This window comes from Nanorana parkeri, unplaced genomic scaffold, assembly GCF_000935625.1.
Source record: "Nanorana parkeri isolate BGI_ZX_2015 unplaced genomic scaffold, ASM93562v1 scaffold71, whole genome shotgun sequence".
Taxonomy (NCBI): Eukaryota; Metazoa; Chordata; class Amphibia; order Anura; family Dicroglossidae; genus Nanorana; species Nanorana parkeri.
This window is the reverse complement of record NW_017306339.1, coordinates 1,397,215-1,424,836: the sequence shown is the minus strand read 5'-3', so window position 1 is coordinate 1,424,836 and position 27,622 is coordinate 1,397,215. Positions and strand designations below refer to the sequence as shown.

The 27,622-nt window shown below is 41.3% G+C and overlaps 1 protein-coding gene across 1 annotated transcript in view; it reads left to right on the top strand.

The window, feature by feature from the left end:
- KDELC1 (KDEL motif containing 1) overlaps positions 1–26,583 on the top strand; it is a 56,377-nt gene extending 29,794 nt beyond the window's left edge. The window contains exons 8-11 of the mRNA XM_018576614.1: positions 10,725–10,934; positions 14,199–14,288; positions 22,577–22,681; positions 26,341–26,583. Of these exons, the coding sequence (XP_018432116.1) occupies positions 10,725–10,934; positions 14,199–14,288; positions 22,577–22,681; positions 26,341–26,358 (423 nt within the window). The 3' untranslated portion in view covers positions 26,359–26,583. The remainder of the gene's footprint in view (positions 1–10,724; positions 10,935–14,198; positions 14,289–22,576; positions 22,682–26,340) is intronic.
- Positions 26,584–27,622: the final 1,039 nt, after the last annotated feature.

Below are 27,622 nucleotides of genomic sequence, written 5' to 3'. Positions count from 1 at the left end.
TATATATATATATATATATATATATATAATAGATGTTAGCTTTCATGTTTCCTTTTCCCTCTTTTCATAAATCAGTTCCTTTAAACTTGTTTCACTAGTAAACGATGAATGCTTATTAGAAGTGTTACTGTCCGGCCTCAAATGTTTTTTTCATTACAAAAGATGATTGGATAAGCATGCCGAAAGTGAACCAGATCACCTATTTAGATTAAAGTGATCATCTTTGCAGGCTGAGCAGCCACATAGCAGTGTAAGAAATCTGTCTCATTATAGCCACATGAGGTACCTGTTAAAGGATCTTTATCAATAGGGGTTATTTAAGAAAGGCTGGTCACTTTGTCAAGTGAATGTTAGTATATATGGTGAATCTGTGAACACCTAACCATGCGAGCACAGCTCAATATACAAGGTTTATGATGGCCATACACTATTAGATTTGTTTCATCCATTCTGGGGACTGAACTTAAAAAATCTAACAAATTCCTTCATCCACACCAAATAGTGTGAATGGATGAATCTCCTGCTGGGCTATTTTATGCTGACAGCAGGGGATGTGCCGCTGTCAGAATACCCAAACAGTGACTGTAGCTGATTGGATGTCGCATGGGAGCCTTCATCAAGAACAGGACAAAATTTGCTTAGATTATGGCCTACCTTAGTGAACATTCACTTTGCTTAGTTAACTGTCTATCGAGTAAAATCTAGACACTATCTCAAGGTATATCTCCGTTTTTTAAAAGGTGATTCTATTATCTTCACATGACTAATAAAACGTTGCTGTGTAATCTGATAATGCAAGATTTGCTTGCTGTAAAACAGATTTTTATCTTAATAGAGATGCAGTATAACAATCATCAGCCTTACAACTCGGGATAGGCGAAAGGACACAAGGATACAACTTCGTGTTTCACTTGCACAATGAAGACTTTGGCCAACAGTACTTAACATGATCCTCACGTGAAAAGTTTCATTAGGGAAAGAAGGACACGTTGACATACATAAGGAGTGATGGCAACCAGGTTAAACATGAACACTTTTGTCAGATCAGTGTTTGTTGATCTTTAAAATGATCTTGCTTGATATTTTAATTAATAGCAAAGTATTAGAACCTTTGTCTATTTTTCGTATTATGCACCCATGTCTGCCCCTAAATAAATTCAAACATTCCTTAATTATTATTATTGGTAGTAAAAAAAATAAATATAGAAAAATAAATAGCAATAAAGCACATTACAAATACAGTATACCCTATATGAATAGGAGTGTAAGGCAAAACCATCCCTTGTTAATTCCCCAAGCATGGTATTTTAAGACAAGTAGAGTGAAAGAATCCCTCTTCCTGCGAGAAAAAGCTACTCTGTCTGGTGGTATGGTAGCTGTTAATTCTGTATCACCTGCCTGATAGTACTCATCCAAGTCTTAAGACGGTTTAGCTTGTTGCTATCTATTGATATTCATTGGACTCTGCACAGGTACCTCAGCTCTCTAATATCTTTGATAATGGGTTGCTGGGTGCCAGTGATGTTCTGTGCTGTTTTTATCACCCACTCAACAGTTTTACGGATCTTATCCGTGCCCTTTATTGCTCCTCTATAGAAGCTAAGAAGGACCAGTTGGCCTTCTTACGTTTCTTAAAGTACAAGCATTGATGATCTTTCCTAACCAATAAAGATACACGTGATGGCTATGAAAGATCTTCTTTAATAGTTATTGGCAAAAATCTAATGAACCCAGAAATTTTTAACTTAATGTCCCTCTTCCCGAAATCAGCTCCTTAGTTTTGCTGAGGTTAGCAGCAGATTCTTGACAGATGTTCCATTTTGGCCAATAATGGTGGTATCGTCCACAAACGATTGAATTCCCTTCATGTTAGAGAATACAGTCATGGTTGTATAAAGTGAACAATTAGGGTCTAAGCACACAGTCCTTGGGACACCTTTATTAAGGAACTATAAAAATCCGCCTCCCCCATCTTACATAAACCCTTTTTCTGTCAACGCAAAGCACAGTCTGTCCATTGGGTGCAAAAACCTAATCTGGGATGTTATGATGGATCCAAGTATTAGTAGAGATAAGGGCACAGCAATCTCTGATTTCTGTTGCAGAATTAGACAAAGCCTTATCTCACCTAGTTATTTTTTTCTGTGAGCAGGCATTGGCTAAAAGTGAGTTGTGTAGAGGGGTCACTTTTGGTCCATGCCAGCTTAGCTTAACTCTTAGGCCTGATTGACAAAGGCTATTACATACATGCATTTATAGGACATTTGTAAACACATATAAACACATGTAAAGATTTTGGATGGTATAATGCACACCGTGCGTTTAGGTATATTCAGTTTAAATGTGTTTGAGAAAACAGAATTCTGTGCACTCAAGGGCAGATTACTCTGAATTCGTATAAATGCATGTAGATGCAAGTACATTTGAATGCAGGAGAACTTAATCTGGGAAGCATAACGTGTTTATACTTTCTAGATAATTTCTCTGGTGTTTAAATGATCCAAACACAGGTTAGTGTGAAAGTAGCCTTAGCCTGGCTCGCTTCCCCGTTCCCTAGTGTGGCTGCACCGATTATCATGACATGGGATCATGTGCACTTGAGCAGGAAGGACCGGGAAATGCAAGCTTGATTGTAAGATGTGGAGAGCGGCAATTGTCTCCTGCACCTAAAACAAATCCAGCACATCTTTTTCCTATGTTCTAATTTATCAAAAATTGCTTGTACTTCAAATTTGATGACAACAATATTATAAACATCAACGCAAAAAAACAACAAAAAAGTAGCAAGGTTGAGAGATAATGTGTGGAAGTGTTAGAACCCCTTTCCGCGTTTTATTGTTGATTTGGAGATTTACCCTCTATCTGTACTGGCTACCATTGTCCATGAGACAGATAGTGAAAGGAAATACAAAATTTGACAGTTGTCACTGCAACAGGTGAGGGGAAATCCATCAATGGGATCACTTGTTCCAGTGATTACGGTCTAAGATGGGATTTCTCTTCACTTCCCGTTGTGTCTCCCAGGACAGGTAGTGAAGGGAAATCTAATAGGACACAAAAAAGGGGAGGGGAAGGGAAAGGGGTTCTAACTATTTCCTTACTTTATCCAAAACTAAAAATAAAAAAAAAAAAATGGCCTTAGATATACTTTAGGGTACTCATCAAAATAAGATGTATTTACATGAGCAGCTTTAATCAAGTGAAAAATGTGGGATATTGTTTAAGGGCCCATTCACACTACTGAATTCCATTGCCCCACATTGCGATGAAAATACTTTGCATGCACTACGTTTCCGCAGAAGATAACGCAACAGATCCAGTGTGAACTTGCCCCATTCACACCCATTAATTTTTGGATGCCCTTCCATTAGGATCCGTTTAAAAACGTATCGGAATGGAAGGAAATCGGAAGGTACAATTGCAAGTCAAAGGACCCTTCGTGGACTTGCAGTTTCCTTCTGATTTTGGTGTGAATGCACCCTAAAATATGGAGCTTTTCAAATGATTTTATAATTGATTAATATATTGTCTTGCGCTCGCTGCTAATATAAAGTCCAATGAATACTATGACAAGACAAGGCAGAAGATCAGCATGGCCAGGAACACAATGGCATCCACCATATTTCAGCAAAGACTTCCTTTTAAATGAGAACTGGAATGACCGAGGCCAGCTCAGTTAGATATTGGCGGCTATTAAAGTATTATTCCTCCACAGTCTTTAATACAGACATGTAGGCTACTTTAATAGGAGAAAAACAAGACTGCTGTCTAATGCCTTTGGCAAGCTTTGGTGATCTTCATGTCCAGAGTCAAAAGGTATATATCTCCAAAGATGCGGTTTGATACTTTTGTTTAAGCAAGCCTTCTTCACATCTCTTAGCGGCCATAAACTGAAATGGATGATAATACCCGCCCAGGCTTGTTTAATCATTGGCAAAGTGCGGAGCGCAGTTATGCAGCGAAAAGTGTTTGATGTAAAAGTGGTTACCAAAGCCTGTTTGACATTTCGTGCTGACTTCTCCTTGAGAACATCCTTTCGTCACAGCTATGAGATGCTGAAAAGTTCTGAGGTCAGTGACCTCTTTAAAAGCATTTACACACAAACTCCAGATTCACTAAACAAAACTTGTCTCCTTTTCCCCAAGCCATAAATCTAAATTGTTTCTCGGAAAAGAAAAGAAACGTTTACCCTTCCTTGAAGCAACACATAATTCCATTTTATGTTGTCAAAGCAGCGTTTGCTGACGTTTAAAGATCAATATAGTTTTCTTCAGCGAAAATGCTTTAAGCTGTGTCATAATAGAAGAGATTGGTATGGGGAATATGTGCCTAGTCTGTGCTCGTACATCATTTTATCTGTCTGTGAATCTGCCGCAGCTCAAGTGACTGTTGATGATGTTCAGTCTAAATGGCTTTTTATGGGCAGCAGACTCTGAGCTTCTTTTGTGACATTGAATGGGATTATTATCACCACTGCCATGTCTGGAGTGCTAGTTCATCAGTGTTGCAATCAGCTGTGCTAGAAAATTAACTATATAAAATCCAATTCATTTGCAATTAAGCAGAACTCATTTCTATGTTGATTAAATTACCATCTGAACAATGTTGTCCTTAGGATGCACACTGTTTAGTCATGATGCTATCAAGAGTTACAGGTACTTCAAGCTGTGATGCCAATGCTTTGGTAGCAGTTAAGAGCTCTGCTTATGCTGGTGTCATTTAGGCTGGGCTATAAAAAGTATCGGCCCAATTTCAGCTCTAATTTGCGTGCTGAGATATTGCACAACAATCCTGCCGTGTCTATAGAAAAAAAAAAAAACTTTTCTAACTATCAGGTTAATTCAGCAAGGCAACACACAGAACAGTGAGGATGTGCCACGTGTTGTAACCCATGACAAGATTTCAGTTGGCTGGAATTAAATCTGTTAAAGTAGAACTAAAGCCAAAACTTTGTTTTAGTTTTGGATAGCATACGTCCCTCCCTAACCAATGAAACCACAAAGCTACTCATCTACTCTCTAGTTATCTCTTGTCTTGACTATTGCAACTCCCTCCTCATTGGCCTACCTCTACACAGGCTATCCCCCCTTCAGTCCATCATTAATGCAGCTGCTAGACTCATCCACCTGACCAACCGCTCAGTGTCTGCAACCCCCCTCTGTCAATCCCTACACTGGCTTCCACTCGCCAAAAGGATACAATTCAAAATATTAACAACCTTGTCTCATAGTATCACCCTAACCGTCCCCTCCGCTCTGCCCGAAACCTCCTGCTCTCTAGCTCCCTCACCACCTCCTCCAATGCTCACCTCCAGGACTTCTTTAGAGTTTCTCCCATATTTTGGAACTTCTTAACCCAACCTGTCTGTCTATCCCCTACTCTGACTGCCTTTAGGCGATCCCTAAAGACTCATCTCTTCAGGGAAGCCTATCCCCCCTCAACCTAACCACTGAACTATCACTTTCTCAAACAATTCATCCCCACAAAGCTACCTCATGTATCACTTGCCCCTCCCTTTTAGATTGTGAGCTCTCACGGGCAGGGCCATCCTTACCATCTTGCCTTGATTTGTGTTGTAACTGTAATGTCCTCCTTATATTTGAAAGCATTGCGCAAACTGTTGGCGCTATATAAACCCTGTATAATAATAATCTGAACACCATTTATTGCTATCTATGTCCCCTTTACAGAGTTAAACCCTCCCTATTTGTCCTGATGACCATTATCACCAAGACTTAAAGGAAAACAACAATCCCAAATTCTGAGTTGTCACCAAAACAGGAATGGAGGGGAAATCTCCTAATGGGGACACTAGTTCTGCTGACAAGGAGGGATTTCCTCTCACTTCCTGTTGTGGCTATTGGACAGGAAGTGAAGGGAAATCTTCCCATTGAGACGCAGATGAAAGAAAACTGACAGGGGCTATAACCCTCCCGTGCTCTATCCAAAATGAAAAAATTAAAGAGTAATTCCACTTTTGTTAGGGGAAAAAATCAGTTCTCTCTGGGTGATCTGTGTATATTGCAAGGATTTTAACAAACCTTGTTGCAGATTCCTACCTGTTTCTGTTCTGAAGAAATAGTCCTTTGTTTCACTATGTTCTTTCCAAACTGAACACGAATGGGAGGGTCTGTATTCATTATAACCAGCTAATGGGCTTCCTGTGCTGCAACAGGGAAAGGTGCAGTGTCTGCATTCCTTTAGTAGTAATTAGCCCTTAGGTTAGAGTAGCTCCCCAAAATAAAATTCCAGTTGCAAAGGATGTCAAAAATTATACTTGTATCTAGACATGTGCACTGCCAAAAAATTTGTTTAGTTTCGTTTCGTTTTAAATTCGGATTTGTGTTATTTCGTTTTTCAGGATTCGGGTGTGAAAGTCAATTCGGAATTCGGATTCGGACGAAATTCGGTAGCGTTAGTACGAACGTTCGTTTCGTTTTCTGTTCTTATTCGTTTCGTTCGTTTGCAGCAAAAGTGACATTTGAGGGGGAAAAAATATTTTTCTCCTTCTCTAATGTCACTTTGCTCCAACGAACGAAACGAATAAGAAACGAATAAGAACAGAAAACGAAACGAATGTTCGTACGAACGCTACCAAATTTCGGAAATGGAAATTCGGATTCGTTTGCATTCATTATGTCTGTAATTCGGAATTCGGATACATCCGAATGTCCGAATTTCCGAAAATTCGTCCGAATTTCGATTCGGAACGAAACGAATCGCACATGTCTACTTGTATCTTAGTGCAGACTTATGGGAAAATCAGTCAGCCAATCACAGAATGCTCTGTTCTATACACCAACTGTGCACAGAATGCCTCCAGGTCACCATATTGCAATGAATTTTTTTGAGAGATTTAGAACGTTACAGCAGCTACAGTTTTAACCCCTTCGTGACTGACGACGTACAGTGTACGTCGCCAGCATCTGGGCTGTTTAAATAGACTTCCGGTGACTTTTGCCGCGGGGACTCTGTTTAAACTTGTAGAGCCGACTGTCGGCTTTACAACAGAAGCGATTCTGGCGACTTACCTGTCGCTAGATCGCTTCTGTGTCCCGTTTTACTCGTTGTAACCATCTTTTCATTTAAAAAATTGGTATTTTGTTGTGTTTTGGGGCATTTAAATAAATGTATCACTAAATTTTGGGGTTTAATAAGGAGTTGCGCTAATATTGCGCAACATAAACATTTGCAACTACCACCATTTTATTCTACAGGGTCTTGGCATTCAGAAAATATATAATGTGTGGGGGTTTTAAGTAATTTTCAGGCCTAAAATGTGGAATATAACATGGGTGCAAAAAAAGGGGTTAAATGGAAAGGTTGCTTTTTAATAACATTAAATTACAAAATGGCCTGTACAACAATTATAAATGCCATATCAATTTTTATATTTTTTAAGTGGATATACCCTTTAATGGCTAGTTCACACCAGCCACAGTGATTTCCGGCCTGATTCTGGCCGGAATGCACTGGATCGCATTGCGGCCACCGCACATCAATGCCTGCATTGCGGTGCAGTCAGAAAAAATGCTGCATGCACTATTTTTTCTGACCGGACTGGAACGCAGGCATTGATGTGCCACTCGTTCCCGTGTGGCCGCCCCCCCCCAGCCCCACAACAAAGTGAGACGACCGCAATCCGTTTCGACCAGAATCGGGCCGGAACGCCCTGTAGCTGGTGTAAACTAGCCCTAAGTTCTACTTTTAGAGATGGTTTGTTTTATTTTTCTTTTACTTTTGCAGATGTGACTATTTGAAATTATTTGTTTCATCTTTGCCCTATAACTAACAATCTTCAAAAATATTTGTCTTAATAATTATGTAACACAAGTATATCATATAAACAGCTCCATATTGTTTGGCCAGCTCGTTGCCTAGCCAATCAGCATTGAGCCGGCCAAACTACATGGAGCCAGCTTCCCGGCAAATCATGAACCTGGGAGGCGGATCATTACCCGCTGCCCGGCTTCCTGATTGTCCGAGATGCCGGCTCCATGCTGAGTATATTAGTACATTGCTATTTAACCAATATAAAGCTTTGTTTCTGTAAAATTAGTGATATGTATTATGACCAAATTAAAAGACAGGTCCTGAGAGTATCTCACTGAATTGGGTGTGGTTTTTTTTAATTCCATGTCATGACATACACAATGGCAAGATTGAACTCAAAATCTGTATGCCTTTTGCACCAAAAGGTGTTTATTTATTGGGCCACCGGTTGGTATGGTACCTCTAACCCAGCAGTCAGGACCCTCCAGGGACCTTCATATTACTTAGTGATGCCTCTTACCACCCCTTGCGTGACAACCTCCCCTTTCTTTTGAGATTCTGACTTTATGTACCGATGAATCTATGTAACCCTAAAATGAATGGTAATATCTGGGTGCTGAACATAAAAATGTCTGTATTTATATCCTAGTGCTATTAAAGAACTAATGTAACTGAAAGAACTAACCAATGCATCAGATTTTACCTTAGGTAGTATGTAAAGGTGATAGCGTCACACAAGTATATCATATAAACAGCTCCATATTGTTTGGCCAGCTCGTTGCTGATTGGCCGGGAATCTGACTTTCCAGGCAATCAGCATTGAACCGGCCAAACTACACGGAGCCAGCTTCCTGGCCAATCAGGAACCTGGGAGGCGGATCATTACCCGCTGCCCGGCTTCCTGATTGTCCGAGAAGCCGGCTCCATGCTGAGTATATTAGTACATTGCTATTTAACCAATATAAAGCGTTGTTTCTGTAAAATCAGTGATATGTATTATGACCAAATTAAAAGACAGGTCCTGAGAGTATCTCGCTGAATTGGGTGTGTTTTTATTTATTCAATGTCATGACATACACAATGGCAAGATTGAACTCAAAATCTGTATACCTTTCGCACCAAAAGATGCTTATTTATTGGGCAACCTGTTGGTATGGTACCTCTAACCCAGCAGTCAGGACCCTCCAGGGACCTTCATATTACTTAGTGATGCCTCTTACCACCCCTTGCGTGACAACCTCCCCTTTCTTTTGAGATTCTGACTTTATGTACCGATGAATCTATGTAACCCTAAAATGAATGGTAATATCTGGGTGCTGAACATAAAAATGTCTGTATTTATATCCTAGTGCTATTAAAGAACTAATGTAACTGAAAGAACTAACCAATGCATCAGATTTTACCTTAGGTAGTATGTAAAGGTGATAGCGTCCCATCTTTGATGTTACACAGAAAGGTTTTTAGCAGGGGCCACTTATAGTTTATAGTGGAAACACCCTTATTCGTAGACCAGCCTGTATGTTCAAATGAATTCCAGAAACTTTCTGCGCGAGATGTAAATAATTAATACCATAAACAGCATTTTTTCTATGCTGTGACTTTGGGAATGAAGTGCAGGCTCTTTTATGTTTTTATCCTGAAGAAGTGATCGAGGTCTACAGCTGTCTAATGGCAGAGACAGCTATTTCTAAGAATATCTTGTGGTATTTTTACACAAGCCCTACCCTTTAAGGAATTTCTTGTACCTGCAATAAACTGTTAGTGACATACCACAGGCTTATAACCTTCATGTATTCTTTCCCCTTTGTAGTGCACAAGGACAGCCATTGCAGGGTGGGATAAAAGAAATCATGCGAAACTGCAGGAACTTCACATGTACAGTCTTGGGGAAAGAAGGGAAAGGCAAGATGTGACTGAAATGATGTAGGAAAAAAAATTCCCCTGTGTCGTTGGTGTCACTGGAAGGAAAAAATGCCCCTATGTCGGTGGTGTCACCGTACGAAAAAAAAAAATGCCCCTGCACCGGTGGTGCCTCTGGAAGAGAAAAATGCCCCTATGTGGGAAGAAAAATATGGCCCTGCTTGGGTGGTGTCAGTAGAAAGAAAAAATGCTGCTTCTTCAGTGTTGGTGGGGAGAAATGCAGCTGTGTCAGTGTGAGGAACAAATGCATATCCATGGTGTCGGTCTGAGGAGGACTGCTTTGGCATCTGTGTCAGCGGTATGAAGGAGGAGAGCTGGGTGACTGGGAGGAGCTCTTTTGGGTGCATGAAACTAAGGTCCTGTGTAGCTCTAAGGCAGGAAGGGGAGCTGATGGGCTATAAAGGAGGTAGGGTAATATGGGGTTCTTTGGGGATTTGAGTGAAAGATGCGTGTGCAGGGCTGAGTTGCTCCTCTCACCCTCTTTGCTCAGTTACCTCCTTCACAGCACGGCACCAGCCACGGAATGAAGGCAGCTTCTTCTTCTTCCCCTCTCTGGTCATGTGATATTTACATGATAAGGGGAAACAGGAAGAAGAGCAATTCATCTTCAATTCCCATCGGACGCCTGTACTGAGAAGGAGGTTTGTTCTCAGTGGGTGCCCTGTTTCCTTGCCCTCTTCTGCCCACAGTAGACTGCTTTTGGAGAAAGGAGAGAGCACAATTCTACACTTCATTCTCCAGCTTCCTGAATGACAGGAGTGGTGGCCCCTCCTGCCCCTTTCCCTTATCCCAGCCCTGGTAAAAAAAAAACATTAAAAAAAAAGGACAGACTCGCTGGACCACTTGGTTATGCCGGCACTCTTCTATGTTTCTATTTGTATGTTTCTATCTGAATTTCTTGCAACTACTTGACAGGAAGTGTGTCAGGGCTACAGAAATGTTTTAACATTAGTTTATATTCCAAGTTAGTTGAAGAAAAGTACATGAAAACATGACCACCATCATTGCTGTTTTCTCTTCTTTTGTTTTAGTACAAATATCAAGTCCTTATTGATGGAACTGTGGCAGCTTACAGAATGCCATACCTCCTTGCTGGCAGCAGTGTGATACTTAAGCAGGATTCCATATACTATGAACACTTCTACAGTAAGCTTCAACCCTGGAAACATTATGTTCCTTTTAAGAAAGACCTTAGTGATTTACTTGAGAAGATCCAGTGGGTCAAAGATCATGATACTGAGGTAAGCATACATGCATCACCAAAATGTCACCCTTATCTTTGCCTGCTAATGTTCATTTAACTATTTCTCTTTTATAGGTAACAGTTATGGACATAAATTGAGGGAGCCATATTTACTAAAACATTCTGAGGGGAATTTATCAAAACTGGAGCAGACAAAATCTGGAGCAGCCGTGCATGGCAACGAATCAGCTTTTTATTCAGTTTGTTCAGTTAAGATTTGAAACAGAGAGAGAGAAGTTGATTGGTTACCATGCACAGCTGCTCCAGATTTTGTCTGCTCCAGTCTTGATAAATTCACTTCACTGTATGTAGCCTGCGCATTCTTCTTAGTAATGTTGCACAGGGGCCATTAATGAATGTTAATTTTTAAGTGCAACTCTATCAGTCCGCTGAGACAGATTGAAAATAACACATATATTTGAATAGTCAAGATATCTGACAATGACTGGCCTGGGTCCCTCCTGATCCTTGGGGGGGCCTATTCTGTGGGCCCTTTCCACTGCACAGTTGGATGTGATGCCCATAGCTTGTGGCATTATAGAGGAGCAGAAGCGGTGGAGATCATTAGGCAGAATGGATTCCGGGATCCCAATGATCCTGATATTATTTCTGCGTGATCTGTTTTCAAGGTCATCAACCTTGTCTTGCAAATATTGCAGCGTTTTTTTATCATCAGCGTGTGATCTAGCAGATCCTGAGGCCTGGTCTTCCATCTCACTGACCCGGGCCTCTAGGGCTTGCATCCTGGATGCCTGTGTCTCCAAAGCCGCCGTTATAGGCCCCATATGCTGTTTCAGGGAGTCCGCTATGATGGTGCCAATGTCTATTCTCAGATGAGAAGCCACTGTGGCTGCCAGTTGCTGATAATCAATGGGGCCATGGGGAGATGTGACAGCAGACTCACCCACCGGCATGGCGTTATCGGCGTCAGTGTCGTCCAGCGGCCTGTGCGATCACCGGAATGGACGGAGCAGAGAGGTTGCGGCGGACCGGCTGCGAATGGGCCACGAACTTGTCCATGGTTAGTGGAGTGAGAGGAGGCAGTCACTGGCCCGGGGAGACGTGTATCAGTCGTGGTATATACCGAATGGATGTGGTTGGGACGGAGCTCCGCAATACACCTCCAGTCCATCCGGCGCCGGAAGTCAGTAATAACACATATATTAGATAGCATATCAAATGATCTTGCTATATGTTCACTAGGCATGCACAGATACCATTTTTTTTACTTGTACTTTTGCTGGCATGGAGCCAGTTTCCTGGGCAATCAGGAAGCCAGGCGGTGTGTCATTACCCGCTGCCCTGCTTCTTGATTGCCCAGGAAACCGGCTCCATGCTGATTGGCCGGGAAGCCAGCTTCCCGGCCAATTAGGAAGTAATTACATGCTGTTTGGCATTACATGCTGTTTGGCCGAATCGATACTCAGTATATTACTACATTGCTATTTAGCCAATGAAAAACATTGTTTCTGTAAAATCAGTGATATGTATTATGTCCAAATTAAAAGACAGGTCCTGAGGGTATCTTGCTGAATTGGGTGTGTTTTTATTTATTCTATGTCATGACATACACAATAACAAGATTGAACTCAAAACCTGGATGCATTTTACACCAAAAAGTGCTTATTTATTGGGCCACCTGTTGGTGTGGTACCTCTAACCCATCAGTCAGGACTCTCCAGGGACAGAGATGTTTTCATATTACTTAGTGATGCCTCTCACCAACCCTTGCGTAACAACCTCCCCGTTCTTTTGAGATTCTGACTTTATGTACCGATGAATCTAGGTAACGCAAAAATGAATGGTAATATCTGTGTGCTGTCGGGAAGCCGACTCCATGTTCCCCTGTGGCACTGCTGGCCAGAGGAAATCTCCCTCTGACCGGAAGTTCCGGTATCAGGCAAGGTATGGGAGCATTTGGGCGAGTACTCACCCAAATAATCGGTATTGGCACCGATACCGTCCATCCCTAATGTTCACTATAGCTGGCCATACACTGCTAAAATTTCAGCTGAGTTCTGCTTACTCTCTGTCATATTTCTGCCAAAATTCAAAAGCAATTGGAGTGGTGTTGAAGAAGTTGGGCCAAAAACTGTTGGCCAAACAGTGACTGCAGCAATAGTCACTGTTCAGGTAGCCAGACCAGAAGGTTCCTCCATCCCCGCTGTTTAGCGTGGATGGGGCAATTGAGGTTTTTTTTATTATTCAGCTTGTGGGGTTGAACAGGAAAAATGGCAACTATATGGCCAGCTTGAGGATTGTAATTGCAGTTTTTAGACGTGCAGATAGCCATTAGAGGGAGGATCTTTTATTCCATATCTAAAACAATAGCAAGGAAGGAGTATGTGAAAGTAATACATTTACAATTATTGAGGTAAACACTATACTACTTTTCCTTTAGAGAGACCATGTGACCTTGCCCATGCAAGGCAAAGTGACGGTGTCTCTGCAGAGAACCCTCATTCTCTTCCCTACCTGATCCCCTTATTTGTTGAGTGGTTGCTGGCAAGTTAAAGCTGAACTCCAAGCAGTTAAAAAACACAACTGAATTGAGTTATGTATTAATTGAAATTATCTACAACTAGTTTAAATACCTGAATCTCTCTTGATATCAGCCTCCTATAATCATCTGCCCATTTAGCATCCAGAGTGAGTGAGGAAGGGGCAGCAGTGTGGGTCAGGCAGGTTTCTCTTGTTTTGTGAAATACAGACATGAACATGCTTACAGGAGGGCAGAGCAGAGGACTGTACTGCTGGTCCTTTATTATCTAGTCACAGGATGGGGTGGCCCTCGAACAAGCTGTATTGCTTAACTGCAGTGTAGTCTGTTGAGTAGTCCAGAACTTGGTGTTGCTGTCTGACAGGGCGCCTAACTTACATGAGTGGTTAAGAAAAGTTAAAAATCTATTGGAAAGTAGCACAGCCAAATTAAAGTGTCACATTATGCCATAGGATTAGTGTAATGTCAAGTACCAGTACAGCTGTGAGAGCAGCACCTTCACTATGTCTATATGGCTTTGCAGAAATTGGTAGAGAGGCAAACTACTACAGACAAGGTTAACATCTACAGTTTTAGTAAAATAAGAAACAGCTAGTAATTCAACCCCCTTCTTAACACCCACAACTTTGGGTTGAGCCATTGTATAAAATAATACAGTGATGAAATTTTGAATGGTAAATGAGCATTTTTGTGAAATACCATATAGTAGTGTTTGGCGTATGGTTATAAAACATATCGTGCATTTCAATTTTTATTTTGCAGGCCAACAAAATTGCACAAGCAGGGCAGGAATTTGCAAGGAATAATCTAATGGGAGAACATGTTTTCTGCTACTATTTTAAACTTTTTCAGGTACGTATGTCCAGTATAATTGACTGTAGAAATTTGAAATGTGAAAAATGTCATGATCACAAAACATTTAACAGTAAAAATTAGCTACTTAACTTGTTTTTTGGCTCTATATTTAACAGTTTTCCAGCAATAACTGCCTTGCATGTATCAGTTCTATTTGGTTCCCAAAGATGAAGTGGTGGGAGGAAGGGGATATTGTTATAGGGTAGCAACTGAAAGAAAGTATTTGGCCATGCAAAGCTCATCTTGTACCAATTGTCGCTCTGTGTCACATATATCACATCACAAAAAAATCACACAAAAATACACACACTGTATTGCCCATAGCAGAAAGTTATAATTGTTTTAGGCAAAAAAGACACTTCTTTCTTTAGACACTTTAATTCAAGAGGCCTACAGTGACCTAGTTGTAACTAGATATCCTAGAACAAACATAATTCATATTAATACGTATAGTATGTGAACTGTAGAGAACAATGACAATATGCAAAAGGCAGCAACCTATGAAACTATCCTATCATGAATGTAATGGTTTCTGATTGGTTATTGTGGATTAGTGCAGTCTTACTAAATGAGTCCAAGGGATTGCAATATCTATGTAGGATCATTATTTTGCCTCTTGCTTTTACTCTGTTGCTAACCAAAGAAAAAGGGAATATTAATCACCTTCGTATTCTTTTTCATTACTGGACAAATCTGTGTTTCCCAGCTCTGGTCCTCCATTTAAAAAGGTCATGTTTGCCAAATATCTGAGTAGAAGAGCAGGTATATTTTGACATCATTTTTATTTTTTTTTACTCACCGTAAAATCTTTTTTTTTGAGTTTATTGAGGGAGACAGGATTTAGAGACATCTGGGTTATATTGCTGCATACAGCAGTAATTGGATACTGGCAAACAAAAATCAGTAAATATCTTTGTTTAAGCCGCCCAACCGCAGCATGCCTCAGTTTTTCTTTTAAAAAGCAGAGCCAAGAGCACGACAAGAAACACAGAGGGCTGGGACCTATACCCCTCAATGAACAGTAAGAAAAGGATTTCATAGTGAGTATGAAAATCCTAATTTCTTTCTTGTTCATTAAAGGACACAGAATTCAGATACATCTGGGACATCCAAAAGCAGTCCATCTAAGGAGTGAGCAACACCGCAATAAAATGCTAACAAGTCTACTAAAAAAAAAATCCAGAAAACAATTGGGGACTATCTGCAGCTCAAAAAGCTGTGTGAGGAACATTACACCCAAATATGGCATCAGTTGAAGCCTGAACATCCACCTGGTAGAACTTACAGATTGTGTGAACAGAAGACGAAGTGGCAGCCTTGCAAATCTGGGAAGCAGTAGCTGAAGGCAAAACACCCAAGTAGCCCTCATATATCTAGTAGCGTGTGCCTTGACAGAACGAAATTGAACCCAGCGCAGAGGGAAACAAATTGCCCCTTGATGATATTCAGGGCTAAGTGCTGGTCCAGACCTATTTGTAAAAATGTCAGCATAAGTTCCACAGAATATTTTGGGGATTAAATTTCTTCCCTCTCACCCTGCAAAATAAATCTTCTAAGTGCGTTGGTAGACCATCCAGCAAATGGACTTACTGGCATTTAGCATTATAGGAATCACAGATTCTGAAAGGCCTCTATACCTGTTGTTAAAGCCAGTGACTGTTAAGCAGGATGGTAAACCAGACCTTGGGACAGATTGTCTGCCAGGAGTCTGATCAGGTTGCAATACTACATCTGCCTGCGTCAGCCTGGAGGATTGAGTATCACTGCAATGCCCTCCATCTTAATCCTGCAGAGCAAACTAGGAAGGAGTTTCAGGAGATGTAGATCAGGCTGTTCTGAACCCACAGGTCCACCAGAGCATCCACTACTTCCGCCAGAGGCTCTTTGCACCTGTAGAAAAACCTGCCAAGTTTGTTGTTGAACCTGGAGGCCAGAAAGTCGACATGTGATGTCCCCCTACCTATGATACAAGTCCTGCAACACCTCTGGGTATTGGGCTTATTTTGCAGGCACTGCCGGCTGAGGAAGTCTGCCTTTCGCTTCCTGTGCGGTGACACGGGAAGGTTAGAAGACATGAATCAGGGAGGGAGCTGACAGTAGAACTCTAGTTTGCAGCCATGGTTTGAAAACCATCTCCTTTACCCAGGCATCTGACATTCTGTCTTTCTAGATGTCTGCAAAGACTTTCAGACACCCCCCACCATGAAAAGTGGGGGCATCCCATCTTCTTGGCCTTGGAGGAAAGGGGGGTAGGAAGTCTGCCGAGCTTGGGGCCTAGGCTTCTTTTGCTGGGGTAGATGAGTATTCTGACCCCCAGTTAGGATATCCAATGTAGCTCCAAACAGATTTTGTGCAGAAGATGCTTTTTACATGCCTGTTCTGCTTTTTCAGGGAATAAGATGTGAAACATTCACTAACTTTTGTATGCAGTAGGGTAAGGCATGCCGGCATGAGTCTCTGCACAGGATGTGTTGGAGGAGGGTGTACATCATAAAAGATTTTGAAGTCTTGGGGCCTCTAAGGGAAGCCAGACTGAGAACACTGCTAGTAACAACCACAGGTAGGCCTTGCATTTGTAAGGTTGCATGCACTGCATTAATAAGAGCCGAAATAGACTCCTCAGGGACAATATCATTTGGCAAGGATTTTTGAGACTCTTTGTTAGACTTTGAGACTCTTTGTCTCTGTAGCAGAAGGTTAAATCCCTCTAAAGCTGCAGGCAGATTAGATATTTGTCCAGGAGGGAAAGGCATTTAGATACGCTTATAATCTCTATGGACAGTTTCAGCAATCAAAGTTACAATTTGGCCCAGAAAATATTGCATAACTGCAATTAAATTCTCCTTGGATAAGGCCATTAGCGGGCCACACCCCAAAGAGCTAAGAAAGACTCTGAGGAATGTAGTGACAACTTTCCAGGCTTTCGGCCTACTCATAAACGAGTACTTAAGGGGCAGAGGGTCACACCAGAGGCTGTGCCATAGTGCTGTACCTGGAAAGCGATCTGCAGCTAACTAAAAGTACACTGGGCTCTGGAAAGCACCAAATGCAGAGCCCAGTGCCTGAATGTCACATTCTAGGCAGGTCCTCACAATTGGCCAGTCCAGCAGGGTCCAGGTATAGCCTGCAAAGCTATTACTGAGGATATGCCAATTCAGAGGGCTGCAGAAAGAGACTAGCTCATGTATCAAATTCTTGACTGAAGAAAAAATAACCCTAAGAAAGAAAAACAAGCAAAAAACTGAGGCACACTGATAGATGGAGGTATATACCATGGTAGTTAGTAGTATTAAATGTAGTCATTAAACCAGAGCAAGCAAGCTCTGGATTAGCACTTTTTAAAAGAAAAGTTCAAGTGACATTAAAGGGTAATTTTTTTCCCCTGCTAATGTCAGCACTTACCTTAAATGATGTCTCCTAATCCGATCTTCCTCTTCTTTCCTGATGTTTTCACCTGTCCCTCCAGGGGTGCGGCGGCTCTCCGATCCAGCGCTGACTCCTCTCTCCTTGCAGGCACTTCCGATCCAGCGGTGTCTGCATGCGGTTGCACGCGTCCATAGACTTACCTTGCGTCTCTGCTCGTCTCCCAGCCGAGAATCCGAACTGCGCATGCGCCTGCCCCAAGATGTTTTGCGGCCGCCCGAGCAGTTTTGTTTTCTCGGACGGTAGTGCGCAGCGAAAACAAGGTAAGTTTAAACCGCTGTTAAAGCGTTTTTAAAAACAACTTTTTGCCTATATCTACTGCTTGACAGCAGTAGATATAGTAAAAAAAAAACGGAGGGTTTAGAACCCCTTTCAGCAATTGCAGCCTACATATTCTCTCTTCAGGTTTCCTTTAAAAGAGCACTAATTATTTTATGAGTGACCAGCTTTGGAAACACTAGGGAAAAGGTCTATGGCACGCTACCAGTTATACTGTGCAGTTCTCATGCTTCTTCAGAACAGCTGTTACTGTAATTGCTTTGAAACAGCCTTTTCATAACTGTGCCATGGCCTTGCCACATTATCTCCTCCTTTAATCAAGGTTTCATCTATATGATTTTTACACACCTGCCTGCGTTGTGCATTACGGTAGTTTTATTTTGGTTTATCTCAAGTCCTATCAAGATACATTGACCTTTGTTCTCCATTTAGCTAAAAAAGGCTAGATAAAAATCACAGTTTTAAGATTAGTTTAACATACTTATGGGTTATCTGTGCACAGTAGTCTAGATAAGATTAATGCGATATGCTGGGTCTTCTGTAATTATATAGATTCTATAGATATTCAAAATAAATACAATAATCTACTTGTTCTCAAGGAGAGAACCATCAAACAGGCTGACACAGTAGTGATTTTTTTCCCTAAGATTAATTACCTGACAAATCTTTTAAAATTAAGAATACGGAACTAAGATAGACAACAGTGCAATTTCTTTTTGATCAGATATTGTAATTCTTTAATCTTATTGCACAGAAAGTTGTCTGGTTGCTAAGGGTTACTGCACAAATTAAAGGTCAAAGGTGCTTCTGTGAGTCAATCACATGAAATGAAAGATTATTCACATATACTTATTTGTTTGCACTTGATATGATGTGATTAACCTGAAGCATTGCTGTAATAAAGGTGATGGTTATAAACCTAGGCAGTCAAAATTCCCTGTTCATTGAAGTAACCACTATTTAGATGGAAGTGTATTTAAAGCTATCTTTTTGTTTGGCCAGCTGAAAGATCTCTTTCCTGTTACATATACATGCATGTGTACAGCACGAGCAATCTGATTCATTTGGACAATATAGCAATACAGGGTTAGTCAACATTTTGCTAACCCAGTCAGTCTTGTTTTGTCAGAGGTCTCGTAAAGTTGATGTGTATGGTGTTTGGTACCTTGGCACTGTATGGCTAGGCAGTTTAATGTCATTATTAAAAATGTGTCCTTTAACAGCGATGAAACCTCCAGAATTGTCAAATAAACAGCAAGCACACGAGTACTAGGGGTCATAAAGATAAATATAAAAACAGTACCTTCCATGTCCAACATTAGCATACATAACCACATTAGAACTTGAAGGTACTTTTCTGTACCAGTTCGCCATGACGCCACCCATTGCTTTGTGAACACATTCCATCAGTCTATATGTAGTATGTGAACACAGCTTTCATAGCTCTGTGATATTTTTGTTACTCTTTAAAACTACTCTTAGTTCAAGGCCATGTCATATTTATGCTGTTTTGTTTTGTAAAAATGTATTCATTCCGTAATCTTTAGAAATGTTCCGTGAGAGGTTTTTCCCTCCCTCTTCTCTAAACAGCTTGTCCTGTAGGTCTAGTTTACAATTCCTAGAGTTCACACTACTGCATTTGTCTTGGTTACCTTGAAAAAAGTGAAGTCGTTTTTCCTTCAAGCAAATATCCTTTGTAGAGGTCTGAAAGTGAAGGTCATGGCCAGTCTTCTTATGTGTAATAAGTGTCCCTTCTCTAGTTTTTATCTGTCATTCTTGCCACCACCCATTTAACACAGATATTGCAGCAAAAGCTTTTAAGCCTTTCTGCTCCTCCCTAAAACTAAGACCCTCATTAACCTCACATGGAAGTTCACCTTCATCTCAAAATGTAATATTGCAATAAAGTATAATGTTTTTCCTGTGTTACCTCTGGACTAATGTTTTGTGGTATCAGACATTGAATTTGATAATGTTTTGCTTACTAAGGCTTCTCCTGGTACCTAACAACGAAATGTTGATACTTCTGTGTTCTTTATGACACCCAAGTAAAATCCATTACCTTGAAACATTTTAATATTTAACATTCTGTTTATTGCCTTAACCTTCACATTTATAGTGCCAAGTCATATGAGATATGAATATACTGGTTGTTTTACTGGAAATCAGAATTAAGTGGCAGTAATTACAACTATATAATTAACTTTTTTTTTTCCTGTTTAGGTAACAACATGGATAATACTGTATATATGCTTTTCAAATATAATAAAAAAATAATTAAATTGCACTTGAGCTGTTTTAAGCAGGCTATAAACATCAGATGGCAGCACATGAGGGCAAGGAGACATTTCTCAACCCTGCGTAAGCTCTTCTAGAAACAAACTCGGAGATTGCACAGGTCTTCCTCTCCTTCATTGCAGCAGGGAAGAAAGGGAACGAAAATAACAAGATGCTTGTGGGGCTGTCCTTAAAAGTTAAACTTTTGCTTTGCCCTAACCGAGCAAAGCAAAGGTTCACTTTTGATCCCCCATTCACACCTGTGCGACACAACAGGACGTGACATGTGTATGTGTGTTTTTGGCGCACACGGCACCCTGTTCATTTCATGCCATAGAAGTACATGCACGTTTTTCGGAAGGCACATCGCATAAAAAGGATTGGTACTTTGTACTAAGTGTTTTGGTGTACAAATTCACACATGCATGGTTCACCTGGGGTGCTATTAGAATGAATGGCACTGTAGTGTAACTCCACTAAAGACACACATTTTTCACATGATTTCACGCTCATTGTGGCAATCCTAAGGAGTAAATGGGGGCTGACAGTTTTACAAGTCAATATATCCAATGACCGCTCCGTAATTGTTGCTTCTGCACCCATTATCTTACCGTGTAAACTGCCTATACATACCACTTGTTTTCTTGTTAGCTGTTTTTCTACTCATCCACACAATTATATTTGATATTGCCTAAGGTATAGAACTATAGTAAGATTTTTCTTATTTAATCACTATTGCAAAAACATTTGATACGGTACCTCGTAAATGTTTAATTCACAAGCTTCAATCTTTGGGCATTGATGAAATGGTGTGTACTTGGATAGAGAACTGGCTAAGTGAACGTGTCCAGAGAGTATGGGTAAATGGCTAATTTCCAAGTGGTCCTCAGCTGACAGTGGCATGCCACAAGGTTCTGTCTTGGGTCGCTGCTACGATAGCCTCCGGTTCTCTTCCCTTGATAAATAAAATTTATCAAGGGGAGAGAATTTTTCAAGGGTTCTCTTCCCTTGAAAAATAAAATGTATCAAGGGGAGAGAACCACAGCAAGTGCTGCTCTCAGGGAATCTGCCGCTCCAGGCAAACGCCTTGTTTGCCTCGCGGCAGATACGCCCCTGCTTGGGACCATTGATGTTCAACCTGTTTATCAATTATATTGGGACTGCTATTAATAGCCATATTTACATTTTGCTGACAATACCAAAATTTGGAGGGTATTAAACTCGACGGAAGACATAGAAATATTACAGGAAGACCTGGATAAAATGGGGGGTGGGCATCTACATGGCAGATGAGGTTTATTTTTGAGAAGTGTAAGGTTATACATTTTGGAGTTAAAAATACAAAAGCGAGTTACTCTATAATGGCCGTTCCACTGGGGGAATCGAAGGTGGAAGAAGATTTGGGAATCCTAGTGGACTGTCGCCTTAGTAATAGCATGCAATGCCAGGCAGCAGCAAATAAGGTGAGCAGGGTACTATCATGTATAAAAAAGGGAATGTACTGTAAAGACAATAACATAATTCTGTCCTATGTACAAAACACTGGTTCTGCCACATCTTGAGGTTGCGGCTCAGTTTTGGTCACCAATCCACAGAAAGGATGTCCTTGAGCTGGAGAGAGTCAAGAGAAGGGCAACAAAGCTAATAAAGGGGTTAGAGGACCTAAACTATGAGGAAAGACTGCATGTATTAAACTTATTCACTCTTGAAAAGAGGAGACTGAGAGTGGACATGATATTAATCTACACATTGTTTAATGTTGATGGGATAATCAGTAATAAACTGTTTACTGTCAGTTCAGTCAAGAATGGACCTGTGCCTTTATTTAAACGTAACAACAATGTAACTATTCTTCCAAATAGAAAAATGCAGTAGCGAGCCAACCCCCTATATCTATCGCTGGATTGCATGTGTAGTGCATGAGTATCTATGTATTTATTGATTCATGTATTTGTATACAGAATGGTTTTGCATAAGGCTACATTCACATCTCTGTGTGTTGTAGGCAGGTTTGACTTAAAAAATGACACTTCCAAATAAGGCATCAGCACACTGATGCCTTTTGAAGTGTCATTTTATATGGAAAATGCACCATGCAGGGGTTTTTAATGCCTTGCTTCAAAACAGATAGGTGCAAATGCATTCTAAGACAACTATAGGATTGTATTATGTCACTGAATCTTCAACCAGCATTTTCTAATCCTGGATTATCTGCCCTGCTGGGGAAAGTGCATACGAAACTGTGTTTGATAACATTTTTGCAAGTCTTTTGTTTTATTGTTGTACTTCATTTTTCTCTATTATAGGCTTATGCAAAGCTGCAGGTGAGCGAACCAAAAATAAGAGAAGGAATGGAAATTGTTGAACACCCTTCAGATAACCTTTTCCCATGCCAATGCCACAGAAATTTGGTGAGCAAAACACTTAAATCCATGTATATGATGTTAAAATCAGAAAAATAGGTGCCTATGACACAAGTTGAACTACTCTACTGCACAATGACCATGTCCTTCTGCCCCACTCCCACTTCCCCCCTTGTATTTGCCAGCAATTCCGGCAGGGAGTTGCAATGTAAATACAGCAGTTATTACAGTTGATGCTATTCAACAATGACCCTTCTCACACAGAGTTTATAAACACTGTTCAGATGTCAGACAAAGAGATACAAAGTAACATTGTTAACTTTTTATTTACTGTTTTAGCCATCTGCAGAACAAAGGGACCAGCTTTGTTCTGCATATGATATCAGTTAAAGGAGAACTATGGGGTTAAGGCTTTTCCCCATAGTTCTCCTTAGGGTAACGGGAGGACACAAACTAGCGTCCTCCCGTCACCCTAGGCTCAGTATACCGCGAGCTACAGCTATACCGCGAGCTACTGTATACTGAGACGCCGCAGTATACCGCGAGCTGCTGCTGTCACTCACGAGCCAGCTGTCACTCACGCAGCTGAAGCGGATCCCGACAATTATGCCGGGATCAGCCCAGCTGCGTGAGTGACAGCTGGCTCTGCCTATTCCCCCCAGGGGAGGGGGGAATCCAGCCCCTCCCCTGTCACGGCAGAGAGCCGTGACAGGATCGAGAGGTGAGCGAACGCCGGTATGTGTTCGCTCACCTCCAGATCTACTGAGCCGACCTGTGATAGTCTCATTGTCACAGGTCGGCTAGAACTATGAGGTGAGTGAAAAGCACTTACCTCATAGTTCTCCTTTAAAGAGCAATTGCCACCAAACCTTTCTATAATTCATGCAAGTCATGTTTTCCTATGTGGTATGGATGTGGAGTTTGCATGGTCGACAGTGTGCTCCGCACCACTGTTCAACAACACTTCTCACAAGGAGACAACTAGCTAATGAGTGCTGATTGACAGTGCTTGTCTCAGGCACCAGACGCCATCACTAGGCATTTTAGGGGAAGGGGGCATGTGAGCCAGACTGAAAGGAGGCGGCTGATTTACATTGTCACCCACAGTGAAAAGCCTTTATAGCTCAGGCAGTATCCAGACAAAACACATGCACTGAGAGTTCTTCTGCATCCAGCAGAATAGCCTTTCCAGCACAGGCAGTGCCCAGCCATAACGCAAGTACTAAGGGGTCTATTCACAAAGCTGCCGAAGGATCTAGCTGTAGCTTTGGCTGATCCTTCGGCTAGCTTCTACCCCTTCGGTTCAGTAGAACTGAAGGGCTGCTGTACGGGCTATTCACTATAGCTCCTGCTACTGCTAGCTCCGCCCAATCGTTTGGTACTTTTTTTTTATTACAGTTTTTCTATTCTGCTCAGTACCACAGAGGTACTGGGCAGAATAGCCGAGACGAATGCCGCTCGGCGGCATTCAGCTATTAAATCACTGCTGTTCGGCCTCTATGAGAATAGGCCGAACAGCAGCGAGTAGCCTGCCAGAGGTTCGGCTCAGCTGATCCAGTTGTTGGATCAGCTGAGTTGAACTTCTTCTGCACTTCGGGCCGGCTAGAGCATGCTGAGCATGTTCGGCCGACCCTAACCCAGCTGCAGTAAGCCGATGTACCGCTGATTTCAGTCGGTATACGGCTGAAATCAGCCGTACCAGCCTGAAGTGAATAGCCGAACAGCTTCACTTCGGGTTGGTTATTCACATGGCTGCCCTCGGCAGCTTTGTGAATAACCCACTATGTGTTCTACTATGTCTAGCAGCTACACTGAAAGAAAGAAAAAAACCTTTCTGCTGATTTTTTTTCCCTACAACAAAAAACTGGCAGTGCCCAGCCAAAACACATGCACTGAGAGTTCTCTACCTACAGCTAGCAGCTAGACTGGAAATAAAAATAAATATGTTTTTTTACAGCCTGTACTTTTCACAGCATTGGAGGGAACATCTAGAAATGTAAATAATGCAAAAAAATATCTTTAAAGGCTGCACTGCAAATGGTCCTTTTTGGTCTGTTAAATATTCAGCTTAATGAAAAGTTTGTGAAAAGGGTACGGCTCACATTCGTATGCCCAAGCTCATCAGCCGGACGACAGAGCCTGTGGATCTTGTTCTGCTTGTAATGTTTTAGATTCCTGGGAATAAACTTTTTTATATCGAGGTCCTGGCTGTTGAGTGCGGCTTTATATGTTTTGGATTCAGCTTAATGAGTTTTGTTATACCTGCTTAAAAAGGGGGAAAAAATACTTGTTGATCCTGCCAGAAATCCAGTGCTGCCCTATGTATTGTGCAATCTAATTTCAAACAATGTTCTCAGGAAGTATGTTAGGACTGCAAAACACCCCCCCCCCTCCCCAATGTTATGTAGAGTATGTGAGTGCTGTAACCCTAGGACAAGAAGTGTTACTACAAAATCACCAGGTGAAACTAAAGAAAATAAAAGCCTTAAAAAGAAAGCTAATGCAGCCGCTACAATTAAAGATTGGTAAGCTGCAATATATTAAATTTTTCTTCTTGGGTTTAGATACACTTTAATACATCATAGCCAGGGCTTGTCTGTGACGAGAGGATGGCGGAGCCCGACGAGCAGCTTCCCGACCGGCCTTTGTAATTACACGTTGTAATCTGTAGAGACGCTTGATCGCTTGTATTAGCAGCTGTCACTGCCGTTGCCGGTCTCGAGATCCGCTATGCCCGATGCGGCCGGGACCGGCACGGCTCTGTGACAGGAGCTCAAAGGGAGATCAGTACAGATCTCCATTGGATCTCCTCTCAGTCCCCGAATGCAGGAAGTGATGTATATTACCTCACTTCCGCATTCAGTGTCACTCTCCAGCTACAGAAGCTGATGAAGCCGATCTCTGCTTCATCAGCTTCTCTGGGGGTCCCTAGGTGACATTAGGGGTCTTGGAGACCCTTGATGTCTCCATAAAGATGACCTGTCATGTAAATTGGCTATTATATAGGGGGCTTCTTAGCCCCCCATGTAATAGCAATAAAGTTGTGTGCAAAAAAAAAAAGTAAATACAAAAATTAAAGAATCATTAAAAAAAAGCATATATTTTTTAAAAAAATGTAAAAAAATTTAAGTCCCCCGCCCCCCACATACACACGCAGATATGTTGGATGCGCCTACGTGCGAAAACGACGATTGTGCCTATTGTGTCGCACATGTTACATATCGCCGCAAACGTCGGAGTGAGAGCAAACATTTTAGGGCCATTAATTACCGATAACACTAAAATTATGAGCAGTAAAAGCGTTTTAAGCGTTGCCTATGGCCAGTTTTCAGTGTGGTCGTTTTTTGCGATTTTGCGGGCGCATGCAGTTAAAGGCTTGACATGTTTGGTGTCTATTTACCCGACGTGACCCTGACTTTTATGTTTTAACAAAAATATGGGTAAGAATAAATGTTTTATAACATAACGTAGGTAAACTTTGTTTGTTTTTACATTTCCGGTACTTTTTTCATTATATAGTAAAAAAATCTGTCCCCAAAAAATGTATAAAATTGCAAGGCTATAGTCCGGTCATGCTGACTGGTGACATTTTTGACTGACTGGTGAGACACCCTAAAATTTTTCAAGCCCGGAACATAGCAGAATCTAACGATGATGTTTTGCAATGATTACTGTATGTATTTATGTCGCACCTTTATCTCTTGCAGGTGAAGGATGAGCTTTGACCTTAATATTGGTCTTGTGATTTTACAGAATTGGACTTCCATTATTACACAGTATGATATGGATTATCTGAAATATTTAATAAGATAAAGTTATTGCTACCTTTTAATGCTTGCATTTTAACATTAAAAGAAGTGTCAAATTGGAAAAAACAAGCTATAATAAATGTTAGTTTTTTTCTATACCGTCTTTTGAACTGTAATTTCTTACTTGATGATTTATTTCTTTTGTTGATGTTGAACTATAACGTGAATGAGAAAGTATAGAAAGTATATTTTATAGTGGGTTGTGATCAAGCCTGGTTCACACCTAGGCGGCACCGTTTTTGTGCCTTTGTACGCGCGTTAACAGCATGCGATTATTTGCACTTTGTGCACATTTGTATGCGTGTTTTAACGTGCGTACATGAAGAAGCGCGTTTTGATTGGCAGCTCATAAAATATTGTGGGCAATGGAAGAACGCTCACGAACATGTGCAACATGCCTCTGTCGCGAGTTTTTGGGCATTTACAATAAAGTCTATGGGGCAAAAAGCCTTTTAACTGCCCAAAAAAGCTCATGTACCTTTCCAGGAGTTTTTTCTGCTCAGGTGTGAACGAGGGCCATTGGAAATCATGGAATTTCTTGTGTTGGGTATTTAAAAGCACGTTTTGAACTGCTCAAAAACTCCTAGGTGTGAACAAGGCCTAAAGGATCTGTTAAAGAAGTATCGTCTGAAGTTTAAAATGCTTGTTAAATCCCCCAGGGGACCCAGTGCATATCATACTTGTCCCTGTTGAAATCCATGAAGTGGCTGCTGAGCGGCATTGTCAATTAGCTTGCTCCCCCCTACTGCTATCTGAAAATACTGATAGCAAGGGAATGTTAGTTCTAACTGACAAGAAGGGATGTGACGGAGTGCACAAAGAGCCCACACAACCTGGCCCCCACCTCCTCTGAATACTGTCAGCCCTCTTTGTGAATGTGCAGCCCTGTGCCTCTTCTGCTCCCTTCTAAGCCCAGATATGCTTGCCAGCCAAATGCTGTTTCAGAGGAAAGAGACGAGTAGTAACTGATGGCTTGTTTTGCCGCAAATGATAGTGGCTGCAGAGGAGTGCCGTCATTCACAAAAACACAAGCACATAACAAAAGTCAGCTGCTACACTTGTCCAAGAGAGACTAGTGTGGTAGCTGGCTCTAACCACAGGAAGCATTTTAAACTTCTGGCAATATGTCCAACTCATAAGTGATATTTTAGTTATTAAATGGAGACTATTGAGTCACCTG